Source organism: Hemiscyllium ocellatum, chromosome 22, assembly GCF_020745735.1.
Source record: "Hemiscyllium ocellatum isolate sHemOce1 chromosome 22, sHemOce1.pat.X.cur, whole genome shotgun sequence".
Lineage (NCBI taxonomy): Eukaryota > Metazoa > Chordata > Chondrichthyes > Orectolobiformes > Hemiscylliidae > Hemiscyllium > Hemiscyllium ocellatum.
Window position 1 is genome coordinate 45,804,859 of NC_083422.1, and position 27,556 is coordinate 45,832,414.

The 27,556-nt window shown below is 40.1% G+C and overlaps 1 protein-coding gene across 1 annotated transcript in view; it reads right to left on the bottom strand.

Moving 5' to 3' along the window:
• Window positions 1–27,556, bottom strand: part of sh3pxd2aa (SH3 and PX domains 2Aa) — a 306,310-nt gene that overhangs the window by 145,388 nt on the left and 133,366 nt on the right. Inside the window, exons 6-7 of the mRNA XM_060842142.1 lie at window positions 11,969–11,987; window positions 2,438–2,462 (exon numbers count right to left, since the gene is read on the bottom strand). Coding sequence (XP_060698125.1) covers window positions 2,438–2,462; window positions 11,969–11,987 — 44 coding nt within the window. The remainder of the gene's footprint in view (window positions 1–2,437; window positions 2,463–11,968; window positions 11,988–27,556) is intronic.

Sequence of the window (27,556 nt, forward strand, 5' to 3'; positions counted from 1 at the left end):
TGTTGTCCCATTCGAAGTGGTGCAATTTGCAACTTACAACCTGAACCTCAACCTGAGCTACGAATCTTCTCAAAAATCACGAACAGGTTATTGCTGAGCGTGTGCTACTTGATACAATTGTTAATGAGCTGTCGGTTTGCCAATTATCAAGAATAGACTTACAGGGTGGTAATTGGCTAGGTTGCATTTGTTCCTGTTTTTTCTGGACAAAACGTACCTGGATAATTTCCATATTGCTGTATAGATTATGGTGTTGTCACTAAAAAGGAATAACTTGGCTAGTGATGCAGCCAGTTCTGGAATACAACTCTTCAAATGATTGTTGAATTGTCAGGGCCCAAAGCCTTTAGAATATCCAGTGCAGTCATTATTTCATATAAAATGGAGCCAATTGAATTGCTAAAGACTGGTTTCTGTGATCACAGGGACTTCATCACAATGGGGTCTCTCATCGAGATATTAGCAATACATCACCAAGTTGATTTTAAAAAATGTTAATAAAACAGAATACAGGGTATGAGAGTAAATTATTCAGGAAAATGAAAATAGATAATAAGAACGTCTTCGTTACTATCCTGGCTATAATGGTTGTTCAAAGGAATTACTTCTGGAAATAAGGCTGCCATATCCATAATGATAAGGACATGTCTTACGCAGCTTTCATTTTAGGTAATGGTCCTGTCCAATCTACTAACACTCATGATTGGTTCTTCAAAAACTGGTATGGGTATCAAAGGAGCTAGTTTAACACCTGTACTAAGTTGCTATTTACCTTCTAACTAACATGTATGACATGTTTTATAGAATGGAACATTTTTATGAAGGCTTGACCATGGAAAATATCTGTTTATTGATGCCTGCATTTTCTGTATTCCTGTGTGTCCTGCCATGGTAATTTCACATACTACTCACAATATCTCCTTACAATATCTGGGTGGTATTTGATAAACAAACATCCATTCTTCATCTGGAGGTCTGTGAAGAAGTCTCCACTCATCATCAGAATTCCATTTCAAATATAAAAACACTCTGATCCCCCTTCAGCCTCAACTTCACCCTAAAGGAGCCTTCCACATCCATCAAAGTTTTACCTACACATCCACTAATATCATTTATTGTATCCGTTGCCCCCGATGCGGTCTCCTGTACATTGGGGAGACTGGACACCTCTTAGCAGAGCACTGTAGGGAACATCTCTGGGACACCCGCACCAATCAACCACACTGCCCTGTGGCCCAACATTTCAACTCCCCCTCCCACTCTGCTGAGGACATGGAGGTCCTGGGCCTCCTTCACCACCGCTCTCTCACCACCCGACGCCTGGAGGAAGAACGCCTCATCTTCCGCCTCGGAACACTTCAACCCCAGGGCATCAATGTGGACTTCAATAGTTTCCTCATTTCCCTTTCCCCCACCTCACCCCAGTTCCAAACTTCCAGCTCAGCACTGTCCCCATGACTTGTCCTACCTGCCTATCTTCTTTTCCACCTATCCACTTCACCCTCCTCCCTGACCTATCACCTTCATCCCCTCCCCCACTCACCTATTGTACTCTATGCTACATTCTCCCCATCCCCACCCTCCTCCTATTTATCTCTCCACCCTTCAGGCTCTCTGCCTATACTCCTGATGAAGGGCTTTTGCCCAAAACATCAATTTTACTGCTCCTCAGATGCTGCCTGAACTGCTGTGCTTTTCCAGCACCACTCTAATCCAGAATCAGATTTCCAGCATCTGCAGTCATTATTTTTACCTTCAGTATGAGCTGTCTATGCCAATGCTTCCTGAACTTCAATTAGTGAAGACATGCCTCTTTTGCATAATCCTCATTCTTAAATCAAGTTTCAGCTACATTAAAATCTGCCTGTGATATCACAAACAAACATGGAATAAGATTAAGCCACTTAGTCATTCAAATATGCTCTGCCATTCAATAAGATCATAGCTGCTCTAACTTTAATATCAATTCCAAATTCCTGGATATCCTTGACAAACTTTCATCCCTTTGGTAATCAAGGGCCTTTCTACTTTTGTCTTAAAAATGTTTTAAAATTCTGTATCCACTGCCTTTTGAGGAAGGGAATTCCAAACGCTCAGCCCTCAGAGAAAAAATGCTTCTTCATCTCTGATTTAAATGAGTGCCCCATATTTTTAACCAAGACTCCTAGTTCCAAATTCTCAATCAATTGCAAACATGCTTTCAACATCCACTCGGTTAAGTCCCCTCAGGATAAGTTTAAGTCCCTCAAACTTTTCTAAACTAGATACAGACCTAACTTGTGCAGCCTTTCACCAAATGGCAATCTACGCATTCCAGGTACTAGCCTAGTAAAGTTCCTCTTATCTGCTTCCAATGTATTAGCATTCTTCTAATAAGAACAGTGACCACTACTGTACATATTACCCCAGATGTGGTCACACCGGGGCCCTGTACAACTCAAATATAACCACTCTCCTCTCCTCTTGCATTCAATTCCCCTTGCAACCAACTATAACATTCTATTATATATATACTTTTGTAAGCTCCTTATATCCTCTTCACAACTCATTTTCCCATGCATTGTCAGCAGATTTAGCTACCTTCAATCCCTTCATTCCTTTTCAAGAAAGGGAGTAGAGACAACCCTGGTAATTATAGACCAGTGAGTCTCACTTCAGTTGTGGGTAAAGTGTTGGAAAAAGTTATAAGAGACAGGATTTATAAGCCTCCAGATAGGAATAAGTTGATTAGGGATAGTCAACAGGGTATTCTGAAGAGTACAGCTGAAAAATGTGTTGCTGGAAAAGCGCAGAAAGTCAGGCAGCATCAAAGGAGCAGGAGAATCGACGTTTCGGGCATAAGCCCTTCTTCAGGAATGAGGAGGGTGTGCCAATCAGGCTAAGATAAAAGGTAGGGAGGAGGGACTTGGGGGAGGGGCATTGGGAATGCGATAGATGGAAGGAGGTTAAGGTGAGGGTGCTAAGTCCCAACCACCTTCTTGACCTGCAATCTTCTTCCCAACCTCTCCGCCCCCAAACCCTCTCCGGCCTATCACCCTCACCTTAACCTCCTTCCACCTATTGCATTCCCAATGCCCCTCCCCCAAGTCCCTCCTCCCTACCTTTTATCTTAGCCTGATTGGCACACCCTCCTCATTCCTGAAGAAGGGCTTATGCCCGAAACGTCGATTCTCCTAGGTCATGCCTCACAAACCTTTTTGAGTTCTTTGAGATGGTGACCAAACAGGTGGATGAGGATAAAGCAGTTGATGTGGTCTACATGGATTTCAGAAAGACGTTTATTAAGGTTATCCATGGTAGGCTATTGTACAAAATATGAAGGCATGGGAATGAGGGTGATTTAGCGGTTTGGATCAGAAATTGCCTAGCTGAAATTAGACAGAGGGTGGTGGTTGATGGGAAATGTTCATCCTGGAGTTCAGTTACTAGTGGTGTACAGCAAGGAGCTCTTTTGGGGCCACAGCTGTTTGTCATTTTTATAAATGAACTAGGTGAGGGTGTAGAAGGATGGGTTAGTAAATTTGTGGATGACACTAAGGGTCGGTGGAGCTGTGGATAGTGCTGAAGGACATTTCAGGTTACAGAGGGACATGGATAAGCTTCAGAGGTGGGCTGAGAGGTAGCAAATGGGATTTAATATGGAAAAGTGTGAGGTGATTCACTTCAGAAGGAGCAACAGGAATAAAGAGTACTGGGCTAATGGTAAGATTCTTGGTAGTGTAGATGAGCAGAGAGATCTCGGTGTCCATGCACATAGATCCCTGAAAGTTGCCCAGGTTGATAGGGTTGTTATGAAGGCATATGGTGTGTTAGGTTTCATACATAGAGGGATTGAGTTTTGGATCCATGAGGTCATGCTGCAGCTGTACAAAACACTGGTGCAGCCGCATTAGCGTATCATGTACAGTTCTGGTCACCACATTATAGGAAGGATGTTGAAGCTTTGGAAATGGTGCAGAGTAGATTTACTAGGATGTTGCTTGGTATGAAGGGAAGTTCTTATGAGGAAAGGCTGAGGGACTTGAGGCTGTTTTCATTAGAGAGAAGAAGGTTGAGAAGTGACTTAATTGAAACATATAAGACAATCAGAGGGTTAGATAAGGTGGACAGTGAGGGCCTTTTTCCTCGGATGGTGATGGCTAGCACGAGGAATATACTTTAAATTGAGGGGTGATAGATATAGGACAGATGTCAGAGATGTTTATTTACTCAGAGAGTAGTAGGAGCGTGGGATGCACTACCTGTAACAGTAGTAGACTTGCCAAATTTAAGGGCATTTAAATGGTCATTGGATGAGCATATGAATGAAAATGGTATAGTGTAGGATAGATAGGCTTCAGATTGGTTCCACAGGTCGGCACAACATTGAGAGCCGAAGAGCCTGTACTGCACTGTAATGTTCTATGTTTTATTGAAATTATTTATAAAAATTTTAATACTTTGATAACTCAGCACTGACCCCTGAGGCACACCACTCCTGACACCTTGCCAACCTGAAAATGACCCATTTATTTGTGCCCTTTGATTCCTGTCATCAGGTCAATCTTTTACCCATGCCAATATGTTACTTGCTACAACATGAACTTCTATTTTCCACATTAACCTTCAATATGGCATTTTATCAATTGTTTTCTAGAATTTAAATATATTCATTAGCTTCCCTTTACCTACAACACAATTTACTTCTTCAAAGGTCTCTAATAAATTAGTTTAACATGATTTTCCTTTGACAAAACCATGTTGGCTCTGCTTGATTACTTTGAACTTATCAAAGTGCCTTGTTATAATGTCTTTAATAACAGCTTGTAAGATTTTGCCTATGATAGAAGTTAAGCCACTGGCCTGTAGTTTCCTGCTTTCTGCTTCCCACAATCTAAAGGAACCTTCCCTGAATGAAATAAATTGTGGAAAAATAAAATCAATGCATCAACTGTTTCACTGGCTACTTCTTTTTAGACCCTCGAATGAAATCCATTAGCACTTGGAAACTTGTACAGTTCTGACAATTTACTCAGTATTAGTTCCTTGGTAATTGTAATTTTCTTGAATTCCTCCCTCCATTTCAATTCCTTATGTATAGCTATTTATATACTGCTACTTATATCCTCTCTTGTGAAGACCAACACAAAGTCTGTTCAACTGAACTGCCATCTCTTTATCCTTTATTACTAATTCCCCAGATACATTTTCTAGAGGTCAAACATCTTCTTTGTTAACTATTTTCTTTTTTAAATATCTGAAGAGACTTTTCATACTTTTTTTTCAGATTCTTGGCTAACTTTCTCTCATACCCTAATTTTTCCCTCGCAATGAATCTTTCAGTAATTCTGTGTTGCTTTTTATAAATTGTCCAGTCTATTGACCTGTCACCTATTTTTGCACAATTGTGTCTTTTCTTTGAATCTGAGACTATCTTTGACATTTTTAGTTAACCATAGATGATGGTTCTGTCCATTAGAGTTTTTCTTATTTGTTGGAATGTAGCTATAATGTGCTTTCTGGAATAGCCCTTTAATTGTTTGCCGCTGCATCTTTGTTGACCTATCCCTGAAACTAAATTGGCAACTTACTTTTGCTAGCTCTACTTTCATTATCTCATAATTGCTGGAGTTTAAATTCAATGGTATGTAAAATTCAATCATATTATGCTTGTTACTACCCAGCAGCACTTTCACTATGATGTCAGTAATTAATCCTATCTCATTGGTCATTGGTTTCATTAGTTATTAGTTAAAAACAACAGTTTACATCGACCCGTGGAAGTAAAACAACTGGCTTTATTCAGCCGAGACAGGGGGTGACAGGGAGTGACAGGGAGTCAGTCTGCCCTTCCAACAGTATAATTGCTTCTCTTTGTATCAGTCACACCCAGAAGCTGTTCAACTACCCAGGAACCAATCAGAAAGTTTGTCAGCATGATGGCAAATGTCGCCATCCACAATTGGTCAACTGCACAAGCCAATCAGCTACTCAGTGCTGGCCAAATCTCATTCTTATACACCTTGGTGTTGCATCATTAGCAAACACTATTCCCCCCTCCCCTCGCCACACTGCTTGAACAAAGCAGCAGTGTAAACATCACACATACACACACAATGAGTTTCAGTGAATTGTTTTTCAAAATGCAGCAATTCTTTTAAAAATAAGGTTTTTTCCCCTATTTTAGTCCACAATCAAAACAACAGGAAATAAATTGTCACAGTCTTTACAGCATCAATAGAGGATTTGTTAACAGACAGGAAACAAAGAGAAGCAAATGTGGCAAACTGGCAGTTGTGACCAGTAGAGTATCACAAGGATCAGTGCTATAACATCTGCTTTTTGCAATTTATATTAATGATTTAGGAAAACAGGTAAAGGGAAATGAACCTAAAGTGTAATGAAAATACAAAACGTTGGAAAATTTAAGTTATTATAAAAAAACAAAAGAGGTAATAAAGAGATAAGTAGGTAGGTAATAACATAGCAGATGAAGTCTAATATGGAAATATTAGAAGTTATTCACTTTGATCGTAAGAATAGAAAAGCAAAGTTTCATTAAAGAGGATGAAACTACAACTGTGAATGTTCAAAGAGGCTCGCTCAGGCAAGGAACACTCCAAGTTTATAAGCAAGTACAGCAAGCAATCAAAGGCAAATTAGTATTGCAAAAAGATTGGAGTACATGAATAAAGAAGTCATCTAACAATTGTACAGGGCTTGATGAGGTCATGCCTGACATAGTCTGTGAAATCTTGGTCTTCATATTTAAGAAGGATCTTTGTGCAATAGTTGGGATAAAAGGTCCGTGAAATGACAGGATAATTAACTGAGTTGATATTCTCTGGAGCTGATTAGACTGAAAGATGGCTTGACTAAAACATACAAGATAATGAAGAGAATGAATTATTCTTTTTTTTTGCTCCTTGGAAACTATTTCTCTTATATCCTGTGAAATTAGGTAGTTATCACATAGTTTGCTTTTATTCTTTGGTGGGATGTGAGCAGTGTTGGAAAAGGCAATGTTTTTAGCTTGCTACACAGGTCATCACATTTCTGTGGGCCAAGCTATGTGTAGGTCAGGCCAGGTAAGGATGTCAAATTTCTTTCCCTAAAGGACATTAGTGAACCGATTTGAGATTTATTACAAATGACGATAATTTCATTGTCACCATTACAGACACCATTTTCAAATACAGCCTTTCTTTCAATATTGAATTTAAATTCCACTAGCTACTGTGTTTCCACGGCATTAGTCTGGGCCTCTGGATTACTAGTCATTACTACTCATACATTACTATTATGCCACCATCTGCTAACTCAATCTAAAAGATCATCAGAACACTTTACTTAACTAGTGATAGGATTAATTTTTGTTTGAAAATAGATCCTTAAAATCATGTAATTTCCATTAAATATGGAACACATTGTGCGTGATGCAATATCTGCATTATCCTTAAGATTTTTTCTTCTCCTTAAATCTTTGTGTCTAGACGCTTTTCATGCTCACTTTCTCTAGCTATGTTCTATGATACTTCACTGGAAGCTGTGCAATAAACATTAAAATTGTTATAAGCATTTACCTTGAGACATTGTATTTTAGGTTATCTTTACTAACTCACTCACCAGCTCACTATATTCATTAATACTGGGTTCCTGTTCGTTCATTCATTCAAAACCTTGTATTAACCTATTAATTACTATAATACATTTGCATTCATTCATAAAACCACAGTTTTGTAGTCTATTTTACTATCATATGATAGACCAAATTTAAAACAACCCTTTCTAATCAAAACAACTCTTTTAAACCCATTACTACATTTTCACACTTTATCACCCCTTGCGACAAGCAGTTTTACCTCCGAATAAGTGTAGCATACAGAACAATACCTTCCCCGTCATCATGTCTCCAGGAAACATTATAATATTAATCAACCCTTACCAATCATCTCCTGGACCTGAATAGATTACAGAATGCCAAACAGTTTCCCCAATTAGTATGTACCTGTTAAATACTGGGCCATTATCCCTCTAAGGAACTATCAAAACAGCGCTTTCATTAAATTGCTGGAATGAATGAAACTCACACCAGCAAACAGTAAACAAATTTCACAACCCAACTGTGGTAATCAGCTTAATATCCTGTATTCTTTTATTAAGTACAGGTACAATGTCCAACTTATTTAGAGCATATGGACCTAGTATTTTTACTCACACCTCTTAATTATGCAAGCTGACCAGACAGACACTCTTAATCACATGAGAAGTAGCTGCCAGCACTTAGCACATGTTTTAACCCATCTCCTGTCTCCCATGATAGAAGCCCTTCAAACCTTTGTGTACTATAGATAAAACAGTAACAGCATAATAATGGAATTTTAATATATGTAAGAACTGTGTATAAAGGGACTCTTGGAAGTAGTTTATTTTGGAATTGTACTGCCTCCTCGAACTTGTGCTGTGCTACTGAATAAAAGAAGCTATTTTCGCCACTCACTGATTCCGGTCGTTACTTGACGATGATCCCACAACCTCAATAGGCCCTGTTTAATTGTGAACTACACTGAATTTGTGATATTCACTTTCTTTAATGTGGTTTCTTTTTTAATCAATATTTCTTCAGCAAAGAACATCCTTTGGGAGCCTGACAACACTGAAACTTTGCTAGATGAAACCAGCCACCTAGCAACAGGCCAAACAGCTGGCCAACCCACCCCCAACCCTAATCTAGTCAGCACTGAGCCACCGCCACATCCCCCCACTAACCAACACCAGGCTTCACCTCTACACTCCCAACCCACAAGCACTGAGCCACCACAAGCCTCATCTCCCAGTCAACACTAAGTCACCAGCTACAATTGTGCCATATCTATCAAATGCTGCCTTTATGCCATAAGCTTTCACATATTTGAGCCAAGGTATTAATGATCTAAGTAGACCCAACAAGACTCTGACTGAACATAGGTTGGCACGATAAATAACTGCTACCTGACATCACTCTCGACCTCTTCCATGTTTTGCTGAAAATCAAGGGTAGATTGATGGGGCAGAAACTGTCTATGATGGATGTGCTACACATTTTGTGCACAGGACACACCTAGGCAATTTGTTATATTGTTGGGTAGATGTCAATATTGTAATCATGCAGCTTGACTAGGCGTAAGGCGAATTGTGGAGCACAAGTCTTCAGTACTGCTGCCAGAATGTTCTCACAGCTCAAGCCTTCACTATTGATTGCACTCAGCTCTATTTGAAATCATGTGAGGTAAATCAAATTGGCTAAATTACATTTGTGAAGCTGGAAACATCAGAAGGATGAGATTGATCATCCACTTGGCATATTCTGATTTAAAATGGCTGCATTTTAACCTGATCATTTTCATTGATCTGCTGGGTTATTCATTGAAAAGTCCACTTTAGTTATTCTACAGATCTGCAGGATTTTACTAACAAAAGCTTTTCAAGCACAAGTATTGGCATTACAAACAGCGCCAAGAAATATGCAGCAAGAGCTCCTTTTGCACTTGCATTGTCACCATACATTATTACTATGTCACCATCTCCCAACTTGAATCTAAATGTGAAGATCAATACAACACTTCCTTTAACCAATGACAGGATTAAGATCCCTGAAATTACAGAATTCCTATTAGGTATGGAATGCATTGTGTGTGACGTGATATCTAAGTTATCCTTAGATTTTTTTTCTTCTCCATCCAATCTTATCATTGTCCCTTTTTATACTCACACTTTCACCAAACTCATCCACAAACATAAACCAATGTCATAATGTCAGGTGATTTGGACTAGGAGCAGAAAGCTTACTAGCATGCTGTGTTTCCTGTCAGCACAGCTCTGAATGCCTAACAGCATCTAGGCTTTCTGGAATTAGTTAATTAAGTATTTCTCTAAACTCAAAAAGTGCATGTGCTCCACATCAAACAAATTGTGTGGAGTTTTCAAAACCTTAGTCCAAAGCATGCAAACAGTTAAAATCTTTATAGGAACATTACATGTATTTGCAATATAGCAAAATATTTCCTTCTTGATGGTAGTGATTCATAGTTAATCTTTCCTCTCTCTCTTACCAGATAATGTCCAATTTATTCTTGCATCCATTGACAAGAAAATGACTATGGGAGGGACATGATCTGTGCAGAAATATACGAGCTGAGCATCTAACTTGGACTTGATCGAAGAACATGGTGACACAACAGAAAAACACATTCAATACTATAGAAACAAGGAAGCACATTTTCTCCAATCCTCCATATGTAAAACAACAATATCACCAGAAATATCAACTGCAACAGATTAAACTATTGCCACTCTAACGACAATAAGAATGTAGAAACAAAGTGTCATGAATTAATTGAATGATTATGCATTTTCTACAAACATTCAGGTTCTGAAGCCAAAGATCTGCTCCAGCATTTGCTGAGCTACACTTCGAACAAAACGCTGTGCTCCTAAAACATCAGCTAATAAAAACATAATTTAATTAACTCAATACAGTGGCCCCTTTCTGGTTCAGGCCAATCACTGCCATCAAAGACCAACAGGACCACTCGTCTTCACCAGATACTCACTAAATAAAAATTACTTGCAGTCGTGGATTAAGCAAAACCGATAACATTCTTTAAACCAAATCAACAGGGAAGTGTTTTTGGTCGGGTAATAGGTTTTGTTTAGATGCTCTGATCACATTTCCTCCAATACCAAAGCGGTTCATGTTTATCCACAAGTTGTGCACAACTTCCAAGCTCTTCAGAGAAGTAACTGATAAGATTGGTACCATGTAAGTGCCAAGCTATGACCATCTCCAAAAAGAAATGCGTTAACCACCCCAGTCACTGATATCCTGATGGACACCAGTGACCAGAATCTATTAGTTATATTATGGAAACAAACTATCCAGCCTAATTAGGTCATACTTGAGTGTTGCTCTGGCCTTCTCCCATATTTTCCCAACTAAATATAGCATCATAACCATCTATTCCTTTGAAATGCTTGTCTACCTTGACCTTAAATGCACATACACTGTTCACTTCACACACTCCCTGTTGTAGTGTGTTTCACATCCTCAGCACTCTATGGGTTGAAATATCTTCTGAATTCCACCCTGATTTCCTGGTGACTATCATACATCAACAACCTCTAGTTACATTCTTCTTAGCAACAGATAATGGTTTTCCTGTATCAAATCCACTAAAACATAATCTTGAGGAGCTATATAATTGCCACACAGCCTTATTTTCTCAAGAGAAATTAATTCCACTCTGTAAATCCTTTCCTGTTAATTGTCACAAAGAGGTGCTCATGCCAAACAATGACTATTACTCCGCCAGTTTGAAACATGAATTTGAAAAAAACCTTTTAAAAACACAGACTAAAAGTGATTTCTAAAAGAAATTATGGTCACCTAATTGCACACAACAGTGGAATGAAGGCAGTAAATTTGCAAAGACACCAAATGATTCCTAAAGAGTAGAAAGGATCCCACATCTCCTAACTCAATTACAAGCACCTATGACAATCACGTACGTAAGGATTAATGGTTTGGACAATGGGATTCTGTTTAAGATAACTCCCTAGATATGAGCTAACCAATAAGGAACAATGGGAATAACTGATCATGTTTCAACTCGTGACGACTAGAGAGAGCAAGCACATGACAAGCGACCAACTGTGGATTTTAAGCATATTCTTTCTCTGAAGAACTGTACAAGCGGCAGAGAAGCAAAGTTGGGGTACCTGTGGTCTGTCTCTCCACACAACCTGCAAGTTCTGAATGTTGTCTGCTATTGTTCGACTTCCTCTCAATGTGCAGCACGAATATGCAATAAAGAATTCATTTATATCCAGAGAATCAAACAACTTAGTCAACTATATCTTTAAATTAGAAGCAATGGGGCCATTGAATTCTGCCTTAAATCTGCTAGGTCCCCAAACTACAACTATATCCTTATTTTTGTTTTTTATGGACTTTACTTTGGCCAAACTTCCTCACTTGTGAAAATCAGAAAGAATTGCAGATGTTCTTTCAATTTTTATTTAGTATTTAACTGACTGCCACTTCTTTTCTTGGCATACCCACCTTGAAGAGGTTCTGCTCCTCTCGCCGACAGAGTTTCCGTTCTATTTCAATCTTTTTTCCTGTCCACCTTCATTAATTTCACCGTCAATTCTCGTGTTTGACCAGGTATTTGCTAAAACTCATTTCCACAGTTACATCACACTCCTCAGTGACTACCTCCAGCTCAGGCTCATTACTTGTGGATTCCAACTCAAGTTTCATCCTTTGTGGTTTAAATCCACCAGGATTATAGGTATATCCACAATGTTCAACATTCCACAGCCAGCTGCTCTCACCCTGCATCCTGAGATCCACACTCAGTGCCATGCCTCAACATATGCATCTCTCTCTCTCCAACAGGATCTCATCACACTGACTCAGGGCTGCACCAGTTCCCAGTCCACATCATCCTCCAGCTCATTCGACATGCGAACAAGAAACATTTTCTTTTCCTTTCAGGCAGGTGGGAGCTAGCAAAGACTGCAGATGCAGGAGAATCAGAGTCGATAAAATGTAGTGCTGGAAAAAGCACAGCAAATAGAGCAGCATCTGAGCAGCAGGTGAGTTGACATTTCGGGAAGGACCCTTCATCAGGAGTGGGGAGGGGACTGAGAATTAAATGGGGGGGATGTTGCTGGGGGCAAGGTAGGTAGGAATGACGATAGGCAGATACAGAGAGGAGATGATTGTGATAGGCATCAAAGTGAGAAAGTGTGTAGGGTAAGAACAGATAGGGGAAGTGTTAAGGTTTGAGGTTTTGTGAAACAAAAGGTTCAGCTAGAATGACTCAGATCAGATAAGAACTTGCAGTAAACAATGACATCCTGGAGGCAAGGGTCGTGGGTTAACAAGGTGGAAAAGCATTCATTATGCAAAGTCATTTATCAGGATGAAGAAGTATTCAGTATGTAAAGTTAGTTAACAAGGTGAAAAGTATTCATTACATGAAGCCAGTTAACAAGGTTAAGAACATTCATTGTGTAACAGCAGGTGGCTTAATCTTTACTATTGACACTCGCTGATTGTAACGGTCACCCAATCGATATGTATGTTGCCTTATCTGGATGCTCCTCCCTGCAAGTAACTATATAATGCATTAAGAATCCGCTAGTTGAGAGAAGACTGAGAACTCCTGTCCATATACACATAGGCGATCGATCTCTCTCCCTCCAGGGCCGGAATAAAGATGAAGGAGGTAAAACAACACTGTGACTCTGAGAAATTTGCTTCCGACTGATATGGGGATAGGGAACCGGGACGACAATATCACGTAGTCAGCCAAACGAATAGTTACGATCGGACAGTGTCAACGATTGTCCGGAACATTGGTATCGCAAGACGGCACACAAGGTAAGATTTTAAAATTTGTCCCTCTCAATATTCCTGTGTGTCGGAAATGGTCCCCTCACTCGTTCGCTCTCTATTCTACGGACTCCTCAAACAATAATTAGTTAAGTCGGGAGACCAGGTTTTGTAAGCGCGCTAACGAACAGAAGTTCGAGTCTGCTGTGCAATATTATGGGGGGATTACATTGAGGCTCGAGTCCTCCATGCTGCATTGGTTCAAGTTCCAGGTTAATTTGAGGTTCAAGTCTTGGGGTATTGGGGTTCGAGTCCCCTGGGTTAAATTGAGATTCAAGTTCTCTGTGCTATACTGGGATTCAAATCCCATGGGTCCAATTGAGGTTCGAGTCCTTTGTGCAGTATTGGGGTTCGGGTCCCCGGGTTAAATGGAGGTTCAAGTCCTTTGCGCGCTGAGAAACAGGGATTAGAGTCCCCAACGCATCGACAAATCGGGGTTCAAGTCCTCTGTGTTTAATTGACATTGACTTTTTGTTTAAGTGGGATTTGAGTTCTTCGTGTTTAAATGGAATTCGAGTTCTCTGTGTTCAAGTGATATTCGAGTTCTCTGTGTTTAATTGAGATTTGAGTCCTCTGTGTTTGATTGAGGAGTAAAGTGAGAAAAGGGTTAAAGTCCCCTAGTGGTGAAATTTGAGGCTCCGCGGGTCTTTGTACTGGGGGGAAGAATGGCTTGGACTGCGACGCCATGTGGTCCACTGTGAGGGCTTTCTCTTTTTATGAGTGTAATTTCAGTGAGAGGATGCAAATAAAATGAGAAACGCTAAAATTAAGGTTATATTGATACATGGGTTGAACAAGGAAAGTTTCAATGTAAGTTGTGCCATGCCGAGAGATTTTGATGTTTAAAAATTTTGGTTGTTAAAATACTGGTTCAGAAAATCCTTTAATTAACTGTTTTGCCTTGTTTGAATTAGAATCTCAATTCAATGTGTTTTTCTGCCTATTTGTCCAATGTAGTGTTTGTTACAGTTCTTGCAAGGTATTTTGTAAGTGACATTAGCTTTGTTTGTTGTCTGTATAGTGTCTTTCAAGATAATTAGCCGCTGTTTTAGTGTGTCAGTGGGTTTGTGGGCTATCATGATGCCAAGAAATCTGAGTAGTCTGGGAGTCACTTCTGGGAGTCTTTGATGTAGGAGAGAGTGGCTGGGGCTTCGGGACATGTTTTCTCTGCTTATTTCGGTTTGTTGCTGAGAAATTGGCGGACTGTGTTCATTGGATAACTGTTCTTTTTGAATACACTGAATAGGTGATTTTCCTCTGCTCTTCGTAGTACCTCTGTGCTGCAGTGTGTGGTGGCTCATTGAAATAATGTTCTAATGCAGTTCCGTTTGTGGGTGCTGGTATGATTGCTGCTATAGCTCAGTATTTGTTTCAGTAGTTAAATCTTCATTGGCCCTCTCCATATTGCAAATTCAAAGAACTTTGATCTCTACCAAAGTTGCCACTGTAATTCCGACTGTTTTATTTGGGAAGTTTCATTTAGAGAACATCGTTTAAAATATTCTGCATTTGTTTCCCACAAATATTTGAGATTTAAATCAGAACTGAAACTGCCTCTTCAATTGCTAAAGTACTGGAAACATTTTGTTGTTTTCTCGCTGTTCCAGACCTTTGAAATACTTTTCCTGACAGCTTTCACATTAGCCAAGTATCAATTTGTTAAAGGAAAATAATTTCCCTCTGACTAATGCACCTAACACTATGGGCAATTTAACATGGCCAATTCATGTGACTTGCACAGCTTTGGACTGTGGGAGGAAACCGGAGCACCTCGAGGAAACCCTCACCAACAAGAGGAGAATGTGCAAACTCCACACAGACAGTCGCCTGGCACCCTGGCACTGTGAGGCAGCAGTGCTAACCACTGAGCATGAATGTTTTCCACATGGGAGGATTCTTCAAACTCTATATACTGTAACAGACTAGTAATTTTTGTTGTTATAAATACTGGCTGTCAGAGTCTTATGAAAGCTGGTAGTGCAATCTGGGTGGCTATCATGAAATGATAAAAGGAGGGAATGAGAAAGTGTATACGGTATGAGCAGGTAGGGAAAGAGTTAACTTTTGAGTTCTTGTGAAACAAAAGGTTCAGCTAGCACTTGCAGTAAGCAATGACGTCCTAGAGGCAAGAGTAGTGGGTTAACAAGGTGGAAAAGCATTATATAAAGTAATTTAACAAGCTTTAGATGTATTCAGTATGTGAAGTCAGTTAACAAGGTGAAAGGTATTCATTATGTGAAGCCAGTTAACAAGGGTTAAGAACATTCATTGTGTCACAGCAGATGGCTTAATCTTTACTATTAACCCTCGCTGATTGTAACGGTCACCCAATAAATATATTTGTTGCCTTATCTGGATGCTCCACCCTGCAAGTGACTATATAATTCATTAAGAATGTGCTGCTCGAGAGAAGGCCTTGAGCACATGGACGATGAATCTGTGTCCCTCCAGAGCCAAAATAAAGATGGAGGTAAAACTATACCGTGTCTCTGAGCGTTTTGCTTCGACTGATATGAGGATAGGGAAATGGGATGACAAAGGCACACAAGATGCAATTTTGAGCAAGTGTCACTCAACCTGAAACATTAACTCTGATTTCTCTCCAAAGATGCTGCCAGACCTGCAGAGCCTTTCCAACAATTTCTGTTTCTTTTCCCTCATTTGCAAAATATGTGTTTGTGTGTATGAGAGGGAGAGAGATAATACTAACCTCCATCTTTGGTAAACTCAAGGAAATCTGTCCTATTGCTTCTTTTGTGAACACAACACATAAGCAGTTAATTGAATTCAGTGATTTCACTGAATTATCAAGTATGTCCTGTTCAAGGAAGACAAATCTCCTGCAATCTAATGGGGGAAAAGGGAAGGAGTGAACCAATCAAGCCCTCATCTAATGGTAGCACCATGCATTTCAGGTATATCCTCTCACATCTTCATTGCACCTTCTCTACTACATCTAGATCCTTCTTATAATACAATGGTAAGAAGTTCATGCAGTGTTTGAAGCATGGTCTAACTTGGATTCAATTAAGGTTTAACATAAGTTTCGTTTCTCTCCCTCTAGAAATAAAGTTGTGTGTTAGATTTGCTATTTTTAAAAGATGTGTTAATCTATGGCACAAATTTTATTGACTGATTAATATATATGCTCAAATATGAAATCTCCTAGAACAAAAGATGAGAATCCTTCATTGCCTGTTGGAACAAGTGACTTGTGGTAGGAAGATAAAGCACAAGATTAATAACAATATGCTGATTCTTCATGACCTGTGAAACTTTTTGATGTTCTAGGGCCATTTATATACAGAAGCAAAATGGACAAAATCCTCTTTGCTCTATTCTCAGCAGTGGTAATGCCATGTATAAACACTGAAGAAATATTTTGAACAATACTTCAACCATGAATCCACAGTGACTGCTGATATTCACCAAGGTAAGTCCCAATACCCTGTCCTGGAAAGTACAGATGAACATCATTGATGGGACTGCTGTAACAACAAATCATACAGATGATAAACAAGAAAGCTCCAATCCCAAAGGTATTCTGATGTCTTCAAAGCTGATGGACCTTCGCTTACATCAAGACTCCATGAACTCATCTTACAGATATGATAGAGAAGAAGAAATCTCCTGCCAACTTCAGGAATGCAGCAATTGTAGAAGTCTTCAAGATAGGAGAATTTGCAGTGGAAATGATACATAATTATTTTGTGCATAGTACAGAGAGGTCTGACATGCATTCTTCTGAATCACCTGTTTCCTATGGCTGAGGAAATCCTCCCAGAGTGTGTAGCTTCAGATATTCCAGAGAAACCGTTGATAAAACCTGTGTTGCAATACAAATCCAACAGATCTATCAAGAGCATCAAATGCTCTTCAGTTCAATGTCCTGAGCAATACATTTAATTTAGCAAATTGCAAGATTGTGAATTGTGCTTTAAAGAACTGTTTGTCTGAGAAACATCATTACATCCTGCAGTTGCTTTATGAAGATATCACTGCAACAGTCTTTAGTGGGAGATTCAGAATAGATAACTTCAGAATCTGGACTGGAATTAAGCAAATATGTTCCCAAAGATCAAATGCCCTCTGGGCTGAGTATTCAATAGCATCTAGATGCAAAACTCTAATCTCATTTGTTTTCATGCCAAAATGAAAGTATAGCCATGACTTACGTATATAGATAACTCACCAGATTGACAAGTCACCCATGGTCACTTAAATTCTGCCCACAAAAACTCAGCCAACTCTTGAATGCTGCAAAAATAAAACTCACTGTTATACAAACTTGGTGGGCTGAATATTCAAACTCCTATGTACGTTGAAAGACAGTCTCTAGTATGTGCAGAGCACTTCCCAGAACTTGGCAGCCACCTCACCCAAAGGCTTATTATGAGGAGATCCATAGCCAGGATATGTCTAGTACCTTAGCCTTCCACAAACTGTAGCATTGATTGTTTGTCAGAAAGACCTCTCCAGGTCAAGAAAAACCTAACTGTTCAGAGTAGCTGTTATCACCACACTCCAGTATTGCAGTTAGGACTGGACTGCAGATCAGCAGCAGGACTTTAAATTAAATACTGGGGGCAAGGGATCAAGTGAGGGGTGATATGGTAAAGAGAAAAAAAAAGGTAGTAATTTGGGGCAATGATTACCAGAGTTTGACAGGAAGGAACAAAACATACAAAACCAACGTCATCTATAAAATTCCATGCAAGGAATGCCACAAACACTACATAGGACAAACAGGAAGAAAGTTAGCCACCAGGATACATGAACACCATGCATTTTGGAAAATTTAATGCTGGAGGGACTTATACAGTAAATGGCAGAACTCTTAACAGCATTAGCATACTGAAGGATCTAGACATGCAGGTCCACGGTTCCCTTAAAGTGACAACACAAGTGAATAAGGTAATCAAGAAGATATATGCATTCTTGCCTTCTTCGGTCAGGGCACAGAGTTAAAAAAGGCAAGTCGTGCTGCAGCTGTACAGAACTTTAGTTAGGCTTCACTTGGATTATTAATTATAGTCGCCACACTACCAGAAGGATGTGCAGGCTTTGGAGAAGGTTCAGAAATGGTTTACCAGGATGTTGCCTAGTCTGGAGGGCATTAGCTATGAGGAGAAATTGGACAAACTTGGTTTGTTTTCATCTGAACATCAGAGGATGAGGAATGAGCTGATAAAAGTTTACAAAATTATGAGAGGCGTGGATATAATGGATAGTCAGGGCCATTTTCTTAGGGTAGAAATTCAATAATTAGGTGACATAGGTTTAAGGTAAAAGGGGTAAGTTTGAAGGAGATATGAGAGGCAGTGTTTTTTACACAGTGTGTTAAGTGCCTTGAATGTACTGCCAGAGGAGATGACGGAGACGGACATTATAGCAATGCTCAAGACTAGATGTTAAAAAGCAGGGAACAGAGGAATACAGACAGTGTAGTGGTAAAAGGCTTTTAGTTTAGAAAGGCATCATGTGTCAGTGCTGAATCCATTACTAAGGGGGTTATAGCAAGATACTTGGAAAATCACAATGTGACCAAGCATGTGATCCAAGCATGGAAGTAAAATCATGTTAAATGTATGAACATTTTGATAAAATAATATTCACTTCCAGAAGATGTTTGATAAGGAGCCATTTTGAAGGTTGCTGCATAAGATCAAAGTACCCGGTGCAGTGAGAAACATATTAGCATGGATAAAGGATAGGTTAGCTAAGAGGAAGCAGGTTAGGAGTAAACAGGTCATTATTAGGTTGACAGGTAGTAACTAGCAGAATGGTCTTCAATTATTTACAACCTATTTCAACGTTTTGGATGAGAGAACCAAATCTGCAAAGGAATATGGACAACTTAAGTCAGTGGCAAAAATTTGGCAGATGGAGTATAATGTGGATGAAAATGAAATTGTCTATTTTGGCAATAAGAAGTGAAAAGCAGTATACTACTTAAATGGAGAAACACTCCACAACTCAAAAGGTAAAGAGGTATCTGGGTACCTTTGTACATGAATCAAAGAGTTAGTTTGCAGACACGGCACATGATTAGGACAGGCAAATGGAATTTTTTTTTGCACGGAGATGAAATATAACAGTAGGGATGTTTTACTACAATTGTACTTGACATTATTGAGAGCACATTTGGAGAACTGTGCACGTTTTAGTCTCCTTATTTGAAAACAAGATATATTTGCTTTAGAAGGAGTTCAGAGAAGGTTCACTTAACTCATTCCTGGGACGAAGAGCTTGTCTTACGAAGAAAGGTTGTGCAGGCTGGGCCTTTACCCATTGGAGTTTAGAAGAATGTGGGGTGATCTCATTGAAACCTATAAGAGCCTGAGCGATTGAATAGGATAGATACCAAGTGGATGATTCCTATGTGAGGAAGGCTAAAACTGCAGAACATGGTTCAAGAATAAAAGGTCTCCTTAAATGAGATTTAAAGAGAATAGACAAGATGAGGAGACTATTTTTTCTCTCAGAGGGTAATTAGCGTGTAAAATTCTCTTTCCCAGAAGGTAGTGGAGGCTGGTATTTTAAAGTAATTCACCAATGAGTTAGATAGATATCTCATAGATAATGGAGTCAAGACGCTATGGGGTGGGTGGTCAGACAGGAAAGTGAAGACAAGGCCACAACTAGATTAGCTACGATTTTACTGGAAGGTGTTCCAGGCTTGAAGAACCAAATGGCCTACTCCTGCTCCCACGTCCAATGTTTCTACAACGCACAACAGCAAAAGAAAAATTCCATCAGCAATGCCTCTGCCTAATCCTCCAGATTCAATGGATGGATTGTCAAACAAATGCTAGCATTCTTTTTGAAGATGACTTCAGGTAAAAATTCTACAAAATTATCTTTGATGGACTTGACATTGTACTCAGATGCTGAAATCTGTCTCCCCTGCCAGGTCCTGCTCTCTCAACTTTCAAATGGCCAACATTCTAATATTATCTAAGATTAAAATATAATCTAAGATTCTCCTTGAAGCACTAATTGATATTAATGACTGGCAGGAGCTTGCTACCAATAATTCAGAATGGCAACAACTTGCCCATCAAGCTGCACACAATTTGAGTTTTGACTCTTAATACTAATGTAGAAGGTCAGCAGCTAAGGAAAGAAAAGAATGCACATTCTGACCACAGACTGCACTTCTCTGTGAGATGTCCTACCTTATGTGTCCAATGATTAGGGAGTCAACAATGCCTTGTTCAGTCATGATTTCCTGTCACTTAATGTTAACCAATTTTTTTAAACTCCAAGTTCAACTCTATTTATTGTCTTGTTATAAGTATCCTCTCTTACTTTCGTCTTATCTATGTTCTCTTGTCCTGCTCCATTTAATTAGATTGTTAAGCTTCTAGTTTAAAGTCTTTGCCTTATTTAGCCTTTCTGCTGGGACTCATGTCTGTCAGTCAGGTTCAGGTGAAACTGGTCCCATCAGTTCAGTTCCATCATGTCCTAGCTGCGGTGCCAGTACTGCATGAAAATGAACTCTCTTTCCCATACCACTCCTTTTAGTCATATGTTAATTGTCTTGATATTTCTACTCCTATGACAAATTGCACAATGTGGACAACTGGGTTTAGCATAATGAGTCTAAGATAATTTTGATGTGGTGGAAATGTAAGATCACATGCCTACAAGAGGAGTAAAGAGTGGTCTCATGGAGGAGGAGGAGGCTCTCCGAACTTGTGCTGAACTCTCACTATGTAAGAATAATGTCTGTAACTAACATGTTCTTGTTAGAATGAACATGGGAAACAGTAGAGACACCTGAATTACAATCAGGCCCCAATCACTCCAACAATCAGGTAAAACATCTGATATTTTTTCAGCACGATTTCCTCCCTGTTCCTACCTATTTTGCTCCAACATGGACTGCAACAAGAATACAGGATTTGGGAGGTCATGTTGCAGCTGTACAGGACATTGGTTAGACCACTGTTGGAATATTGCATGCAATTCTGGTCTCCTTCCTTTCAGAAAGATGCTGTGAAACTTGAAAGGGTTCAGAAAAGATTTACAAGGATGTTGCCAGCGTGGAGAATTTGAGCTATAAGGAGAGGCTGAGCAGGCTGGGGATGCTTTCCCTGGAGCGTTGGACGCTGAGGGGAGACCTAATGGAGGTTTACAAAATTATGAGGGGCATGGATAGGATAAATAGACAAAGTCTTTTCCCTGGGGTGGGGGAGTCCAGAACTAGAGGGCATAGTTTTAGGGTGAGAGGGGAAAGATATAAAAGAGACCTAAACGGCAACTTTTTCATGCAGGGGGTGGTATGTGTATGGAATGAGCTGCCAGAGGAAGTGGTGGAGGCTAGTACAATTGCAACATTTAAGAGGCATCTGGATGGATATATGAATAGGAAGGGTTTGGAGGGATATGGGCCAGGTGCTGGCAGGTGGGACTAGATTGGGTTGGGAAATCTGGTCGGCATGGACAAGTTAAACCAAAGGGCCTGTTTCCGTGCTGTACGTCTCTATGACTCTAACCAAATTCAACCACGCCCTTTCAAAGTTCCTCTCAACCAGCAATAGGCTATCACTTACTCCAACAGGTAGGCATGTTCATGTCTCTTTTAATAGAATCCTTGTTACAAAGCTTTGCGTGCACTGCAGGTTTCTTGGAACAGAAGCCCTCCTTGTATATCATATCCTCGGAGATGTGGTCACTTTCTATCCTACACACATGCCTGAGACAACAATGCCATTTTTTTTAACTTCTGCAAACATATTTGCCTTAGAAAGAACTGCTTCATTGCAGACATTACCATTCCATATGATGCAGAAGATATGTCAGTAAAATTGGAGATGGAAATTATCAGCCTTTTTAAATGACAATTGATTAAAATGTTTCTGAATCAGCAATATTATCTCAGTGGCTTTAAGGAGGTGAGCATCCTGTGTTGAGAGGCTCCCTTCTTGACTCCAGAGTTTCTCCATCACAAGGTCCAAGATAAAAATATGATGAACAATCTCCCTTTATCTGAATATGATACAACAGCACACCAAAAACTCACCATCCAAGATGACGGTAGTTCACTAAATCAGCACTTCTACCACAAAACTCAACATTGACGAGCAGGACACTTTGCGTAGACACCAACTAATTAAGGGCATTCTACAATATCCTGTTTATTTTCACATCTACAATCACTATAATTCAGAAGGACAACAGCAGTGATATCGTGGATCAGCAAAAGCCATTTGCTGCATATTCTCTAAGTCAAATGCTTCCTTGATATCAGAGCTCTGTTAGAACTGCAGTGATCCAAAGAGAAGGCCAACCACCATCTTCTCAATACATGAAATTGTCTAACTTGTCTAAATCTATTGGAAGCAATTTGATGGAGAAAATTAATAAAAATACAAGACACAGGGATTAATCAAGAATAGTCAACATGGTTTTGTTAAAGAGTGACTATGTCTGACCAACTTGATTGAATTTTTCAAAAAGGTGAGCAGGTGTATAGATGAGAGCAATGTATTTGACATAGTTTACTTGGACTTCAACAAGGCTTTTCAAAGGGATCTACATGGAAAACTAATACGAAAGGTCAGGGGAAGTTTGTCAAATTGGATACAGAATTGGGTGAGTGGCAGGAAGCAGAGGGTGATGGTCACAGGGTGTTTTTGTGATTAAAAGCCCGTGTTTAGTAAGGTTCTACAGGGATCAATGTTAGGGCCCTTGCCATTTATGTTACATATAAATGATTTAGACTTGAATGTTGGAGGGTTTATCAGGAAGTCTGTGGATAATATAAAGGTTGGTGGTGATAAATAGTAAGGATAGCCTTAGATTACAAGACAATATAGATGGATTGACAATAGACAATAGGTGCAGGAGTAGGCCATTCTGCCCTTCGAACCTGCAACTCCATTCAATATGATCATGGCTGATCATCCTTAATCAGTATCCTGTTCCTGCTTTATCTCCATAACCCTTGATTTCACAATCCTTGAGAGCTCTATCCAACTCTTTATTAAATGAATCCAGAGACTGGGCCTCTACTGCCCTCTGGGGCAGAGCATTCCACACACCCACCACTCTCTGGGTTAAAAGGTTTCTCCTCATCTCTGTCCTAAATGGTCTACCCCGTATTTTTAAGCTGTGTCCTCTGGTTCGGCACTCACCCATCAGCGGAAACATGTTTCCTGCCTCTAGAGTGTCCAATCCTTTAATAATCTTATATGTCTCAATCATATCTCCTCTCAGTCTTCTAAACTCAAAGGTATACAAGCCCAGTCGCTCCAGTCTTTCAGTGTAAGGTAATCCTGCCATTCCAGGAATTGACCTCGTGAACCTACGCTGCACTCCCTCAATAGCCAGAATGTCTTTCCTCAAATTTGGAGACTAGAACTGCACACAGTACTCCAGGTATGGTCTCACCAGGGCCCTGTACAGCTGCAGAAGAACCTCTTTGCTTCTATACTCAATCCCTCTTGTTATGAAGGCCAGCATGCTATTAGCCTTCTTCACTACCTGCTGTACCTGCACGCTTACCTTCATAGACTAGTGTACAAGAACACCCAGATCTCTCTGTACTGCCCCTTTACCTAAATTGATTCCATTGAGGTAGTAATCTGCCTTCCTGTTCTTGCCACCAAAGTGGATAACCATACATTTATCCACATTAAACTGATCCGCCATACATCTGACCACTCACCTAACTTGTCCAGGTCACCCTGTAATCTCCTAACATCCTCCTCACATTTCACCCTGCCACCCAGCTTAGTATCATCAGCAAATTTGCTAATGTTATTACTAATACCATCTTCTATATCATTAATATATACTGTAAAAAGCTGCAGTCCCAGTACTGATCCCTGCGGCATCCCATTGGTCACTGCCTGCCAGTCCGAAATGGAGCTGTTTATCATACTCTTTGTTTCCTATCAGCCAACCAACTTTCAATCCAAGTTAGTACTTTGCCCCCAATACCACGCACCCTAATTTTGCTCACTAGCCTCTTATGTGGGACTTTATCAAAAGATTTCTGAAAGTCCAGGTACGCTACATCTACTGGATCTCTCTCGTCCATCTTCAGAGTTACATCTTCAAAAAATTCCAGAAGATTAGTCAAGCATGATTTCCCCTTCATAAGTCCATGCTGACTCTGACCTATCCTGTTACTACTATCCAGATGTGTCGTAGTTTCATCCTTTTTAATAGACTCCAGCATCTTTCCCACCACTGAGGTCAGACTAACTGGTCTATAATTTCCTGCTTTCTCTCTCCCATCTTTCTTAAAAAGTGGTATAACATTATCCACCCTCCAATCCACAGGAACTGATCTCGAATCTATCGAACTCTGTAAAATAATCACCAACGCATCCACGATTTCTCGACCCACCTCCTTCAGTACCCTGGGACGTAGACCATCAGGCCCCGGGGACTTATCAACCTTCAGACCTAACATTCTCTCCAACACCAATTCCTGGCAAATATAAATTCCCTTCAGTTCAGGTCCTTCAGCTACTGTTACCTCAGGGAGATTGTTTGTGTCTTCCCCAGTGAACACAGATCTGAAGTACCAATCCAATTCTTCTGCCATTTCTTTGTTCCACGTAATACATTCCCCTGTTTCTGTCTTCAAGGGCCTTTAGCTCAGATGGGCTAATCAGTGACAAACGGAATTCAATCTGAATATGTGTGAGGTGAGGCACCTGGACAGGACAAACAAGACAAGCGAATACACGATGAACACTAGGACCCCGGGAAGCATTGAGGAGCAGAGGGTCCTTGGTGTGCATAACCACCAGTCCTTTAAAGTAGCAAGATAGGTGGATAAAGTGGATAAAAAGGCACGTAGGATACTTTATTAGCCAATGCACACAGAGTTTAAGAGCAGGGAGGTAATGCTAGAACTTTATAAGTTCAGCCATGGTGTGCAGTTCTGGAATCCACATCTTGTGGAGGGATGTGACTACGCTGGAGAAGGTGCAGAGGAAATTTATCAAGATGTTGCCTGGCCTCAAATGTTTTAGTTATGAGGAGAGATTGGAGAGACCGGGGCTGTTTTCCTTGGAGCAAAGGAGACAAGAGTGGGCATGTTTATAATGTATAAAATTATGAGGGCATAAACAGGGTAGATGGGAATAAACCTTTTCCCTTGGTGGACGGATCAATGACCGGGGCACAGATTTAAGGTAAGGGCTATAAGATTTACATCACAGATGGAAAGAAACCATTTGTCACCAAGAGGCTGGTGGGACTCTGGAAAACTGCCTGTAATAGTGGTTGAAGCAAAACTCTCTTAACATTTAAGAAGTATTTAGATGTACACTTGTGATAACAGAGCATATAAGGCTATGGGCCAAGCGAAAGTAAATGGGATTAGAGTAGTTAGGTGGGTGTTTTTTGATCAGCACAACTTCAATAGGTTGAAGGACCCTTTTCTATGCTGTTGACCTCTATGCATCACTAGCTCCAGAACAGATGAAACAAAAACATTAAGTCCCTTTTTGATAAAAACAGAAACATGTATTCAATACTGTACTAAACAGAAAAATCCCTTCACAGAATTTCCAGCAGTATACAGGTGCAGCTCTGGTATAATATGACCATTTAAATGTCATCAGTATTACATGATGCAGCAGAATGTGAACGGCCACTAGGTGGAAGCATGTGTATGTCTAAGAGGCCAAGATTACATGGGCAATGAAAGAGAAAACACAAACATTCAGAACAAGGTGCATGGTTATTCCTAACAGCTGAAATATCAACACATAATGCAAGACTATTTTCAGAAAGGAACACACTTTAAGTGAGGTGGGGGTGGGGGTGACAGGTGAGAAGTGGGAGTATTTGAACCATGTCCCTAATTCCTTTAACCATCACCTCATACTATCCACCAGACTCTGCCTGCTACCAATGAGTTGAACAGAATTCTGCTGCAGTTCAGTGGGCAATGAACAGCCAAGGTTAGGGTTTCATGAATTCTACTTAATATAATACTCAAGCAAGCAAGCCATTGGGGAGGGCCTGACTGCACTTGTATTAATTGCGAAGTATGAAGCTCATGCAAATTACGATACTTTCTTGCGATTCAACCAAAGTCTTCTGATTTCCAAAGCCTTCTGGCTACAGCTGTAAGTTGTTAAATGGCTGGAGCAACACCTCCAATTCTCTGTCTCTCCCTCATAAATGTACAGAGGAGTCTATGAAAGGACTTGCATAGTTGATGTATAACTCAGACCAGGACTTACCCAGCCATTCCCACAAATGTGGGAGAGCTGCTTGTGGAAACCAGTATCCAGTCACTAAGTCATCCTTTATTTACACGTGGCAAGTCCTTAACAGTTATCCATCTTTCTAAAAGCCATCTCTCAAAGTGAGCAGAACATCTGACTCTCCTGTTTTTAAGGTGTCAGCCAGGGCTCCCTGATTGGACCTGATTGACAGCCCCAATTAGTGAACTCATATTCTATGAGGTCCACCAGGCTAGCCTCATTACAATCACTATAGAATATAGATAAGTTAAGAGAGTGGTTAACAGGTGTCCTTGTCAAACCACATATCCCATTAAGTCACTCTTGCATTCATTTTTAGCTAATTTCATCACAAAACCAGCCAACTATAATTGCTCAAACAAGTCTTTGATTTGTCTTATATGCTCTTCCCAAATACTACCATAAAGAGCAACATGATCCAAATACACAAAACGGTTACAAACGCCAGTTATGATTTGATTCATAAAATTCTGGGACTTGATTCATAAGCCTCTGGAATGTAGCTGAGGTGTTATTTAATCAAAATGGCATCACCTATGGTACAACCCCTTCAGTATATCATCTCAAAGGATAAGGTGAGCAGGTGCATTGGAACACCACCACCAGCAAATTCCACTCCAAGTTGCTAATATATTGTGGTTACCTACACCACAAGAACCACAGCAGTTGAAGAAGGCAGCTCACCACCAACTTCTCCAAAACAAATAGGGATTGGCAATAAATGCTGGCCTAGACAGAAATGCCCACATCCCATGAGAAAACCACTGAAAGCTCCTGATCTGCCAGAGTAGCCTTCCGTCGTTTAGTGATATGTACCACAGAGTTGTTGTTATGCTAGCAGCAGTCCCATATTAACTTGCAAAACCCTCCCATATGCTAGGACCCAAAGCCCATT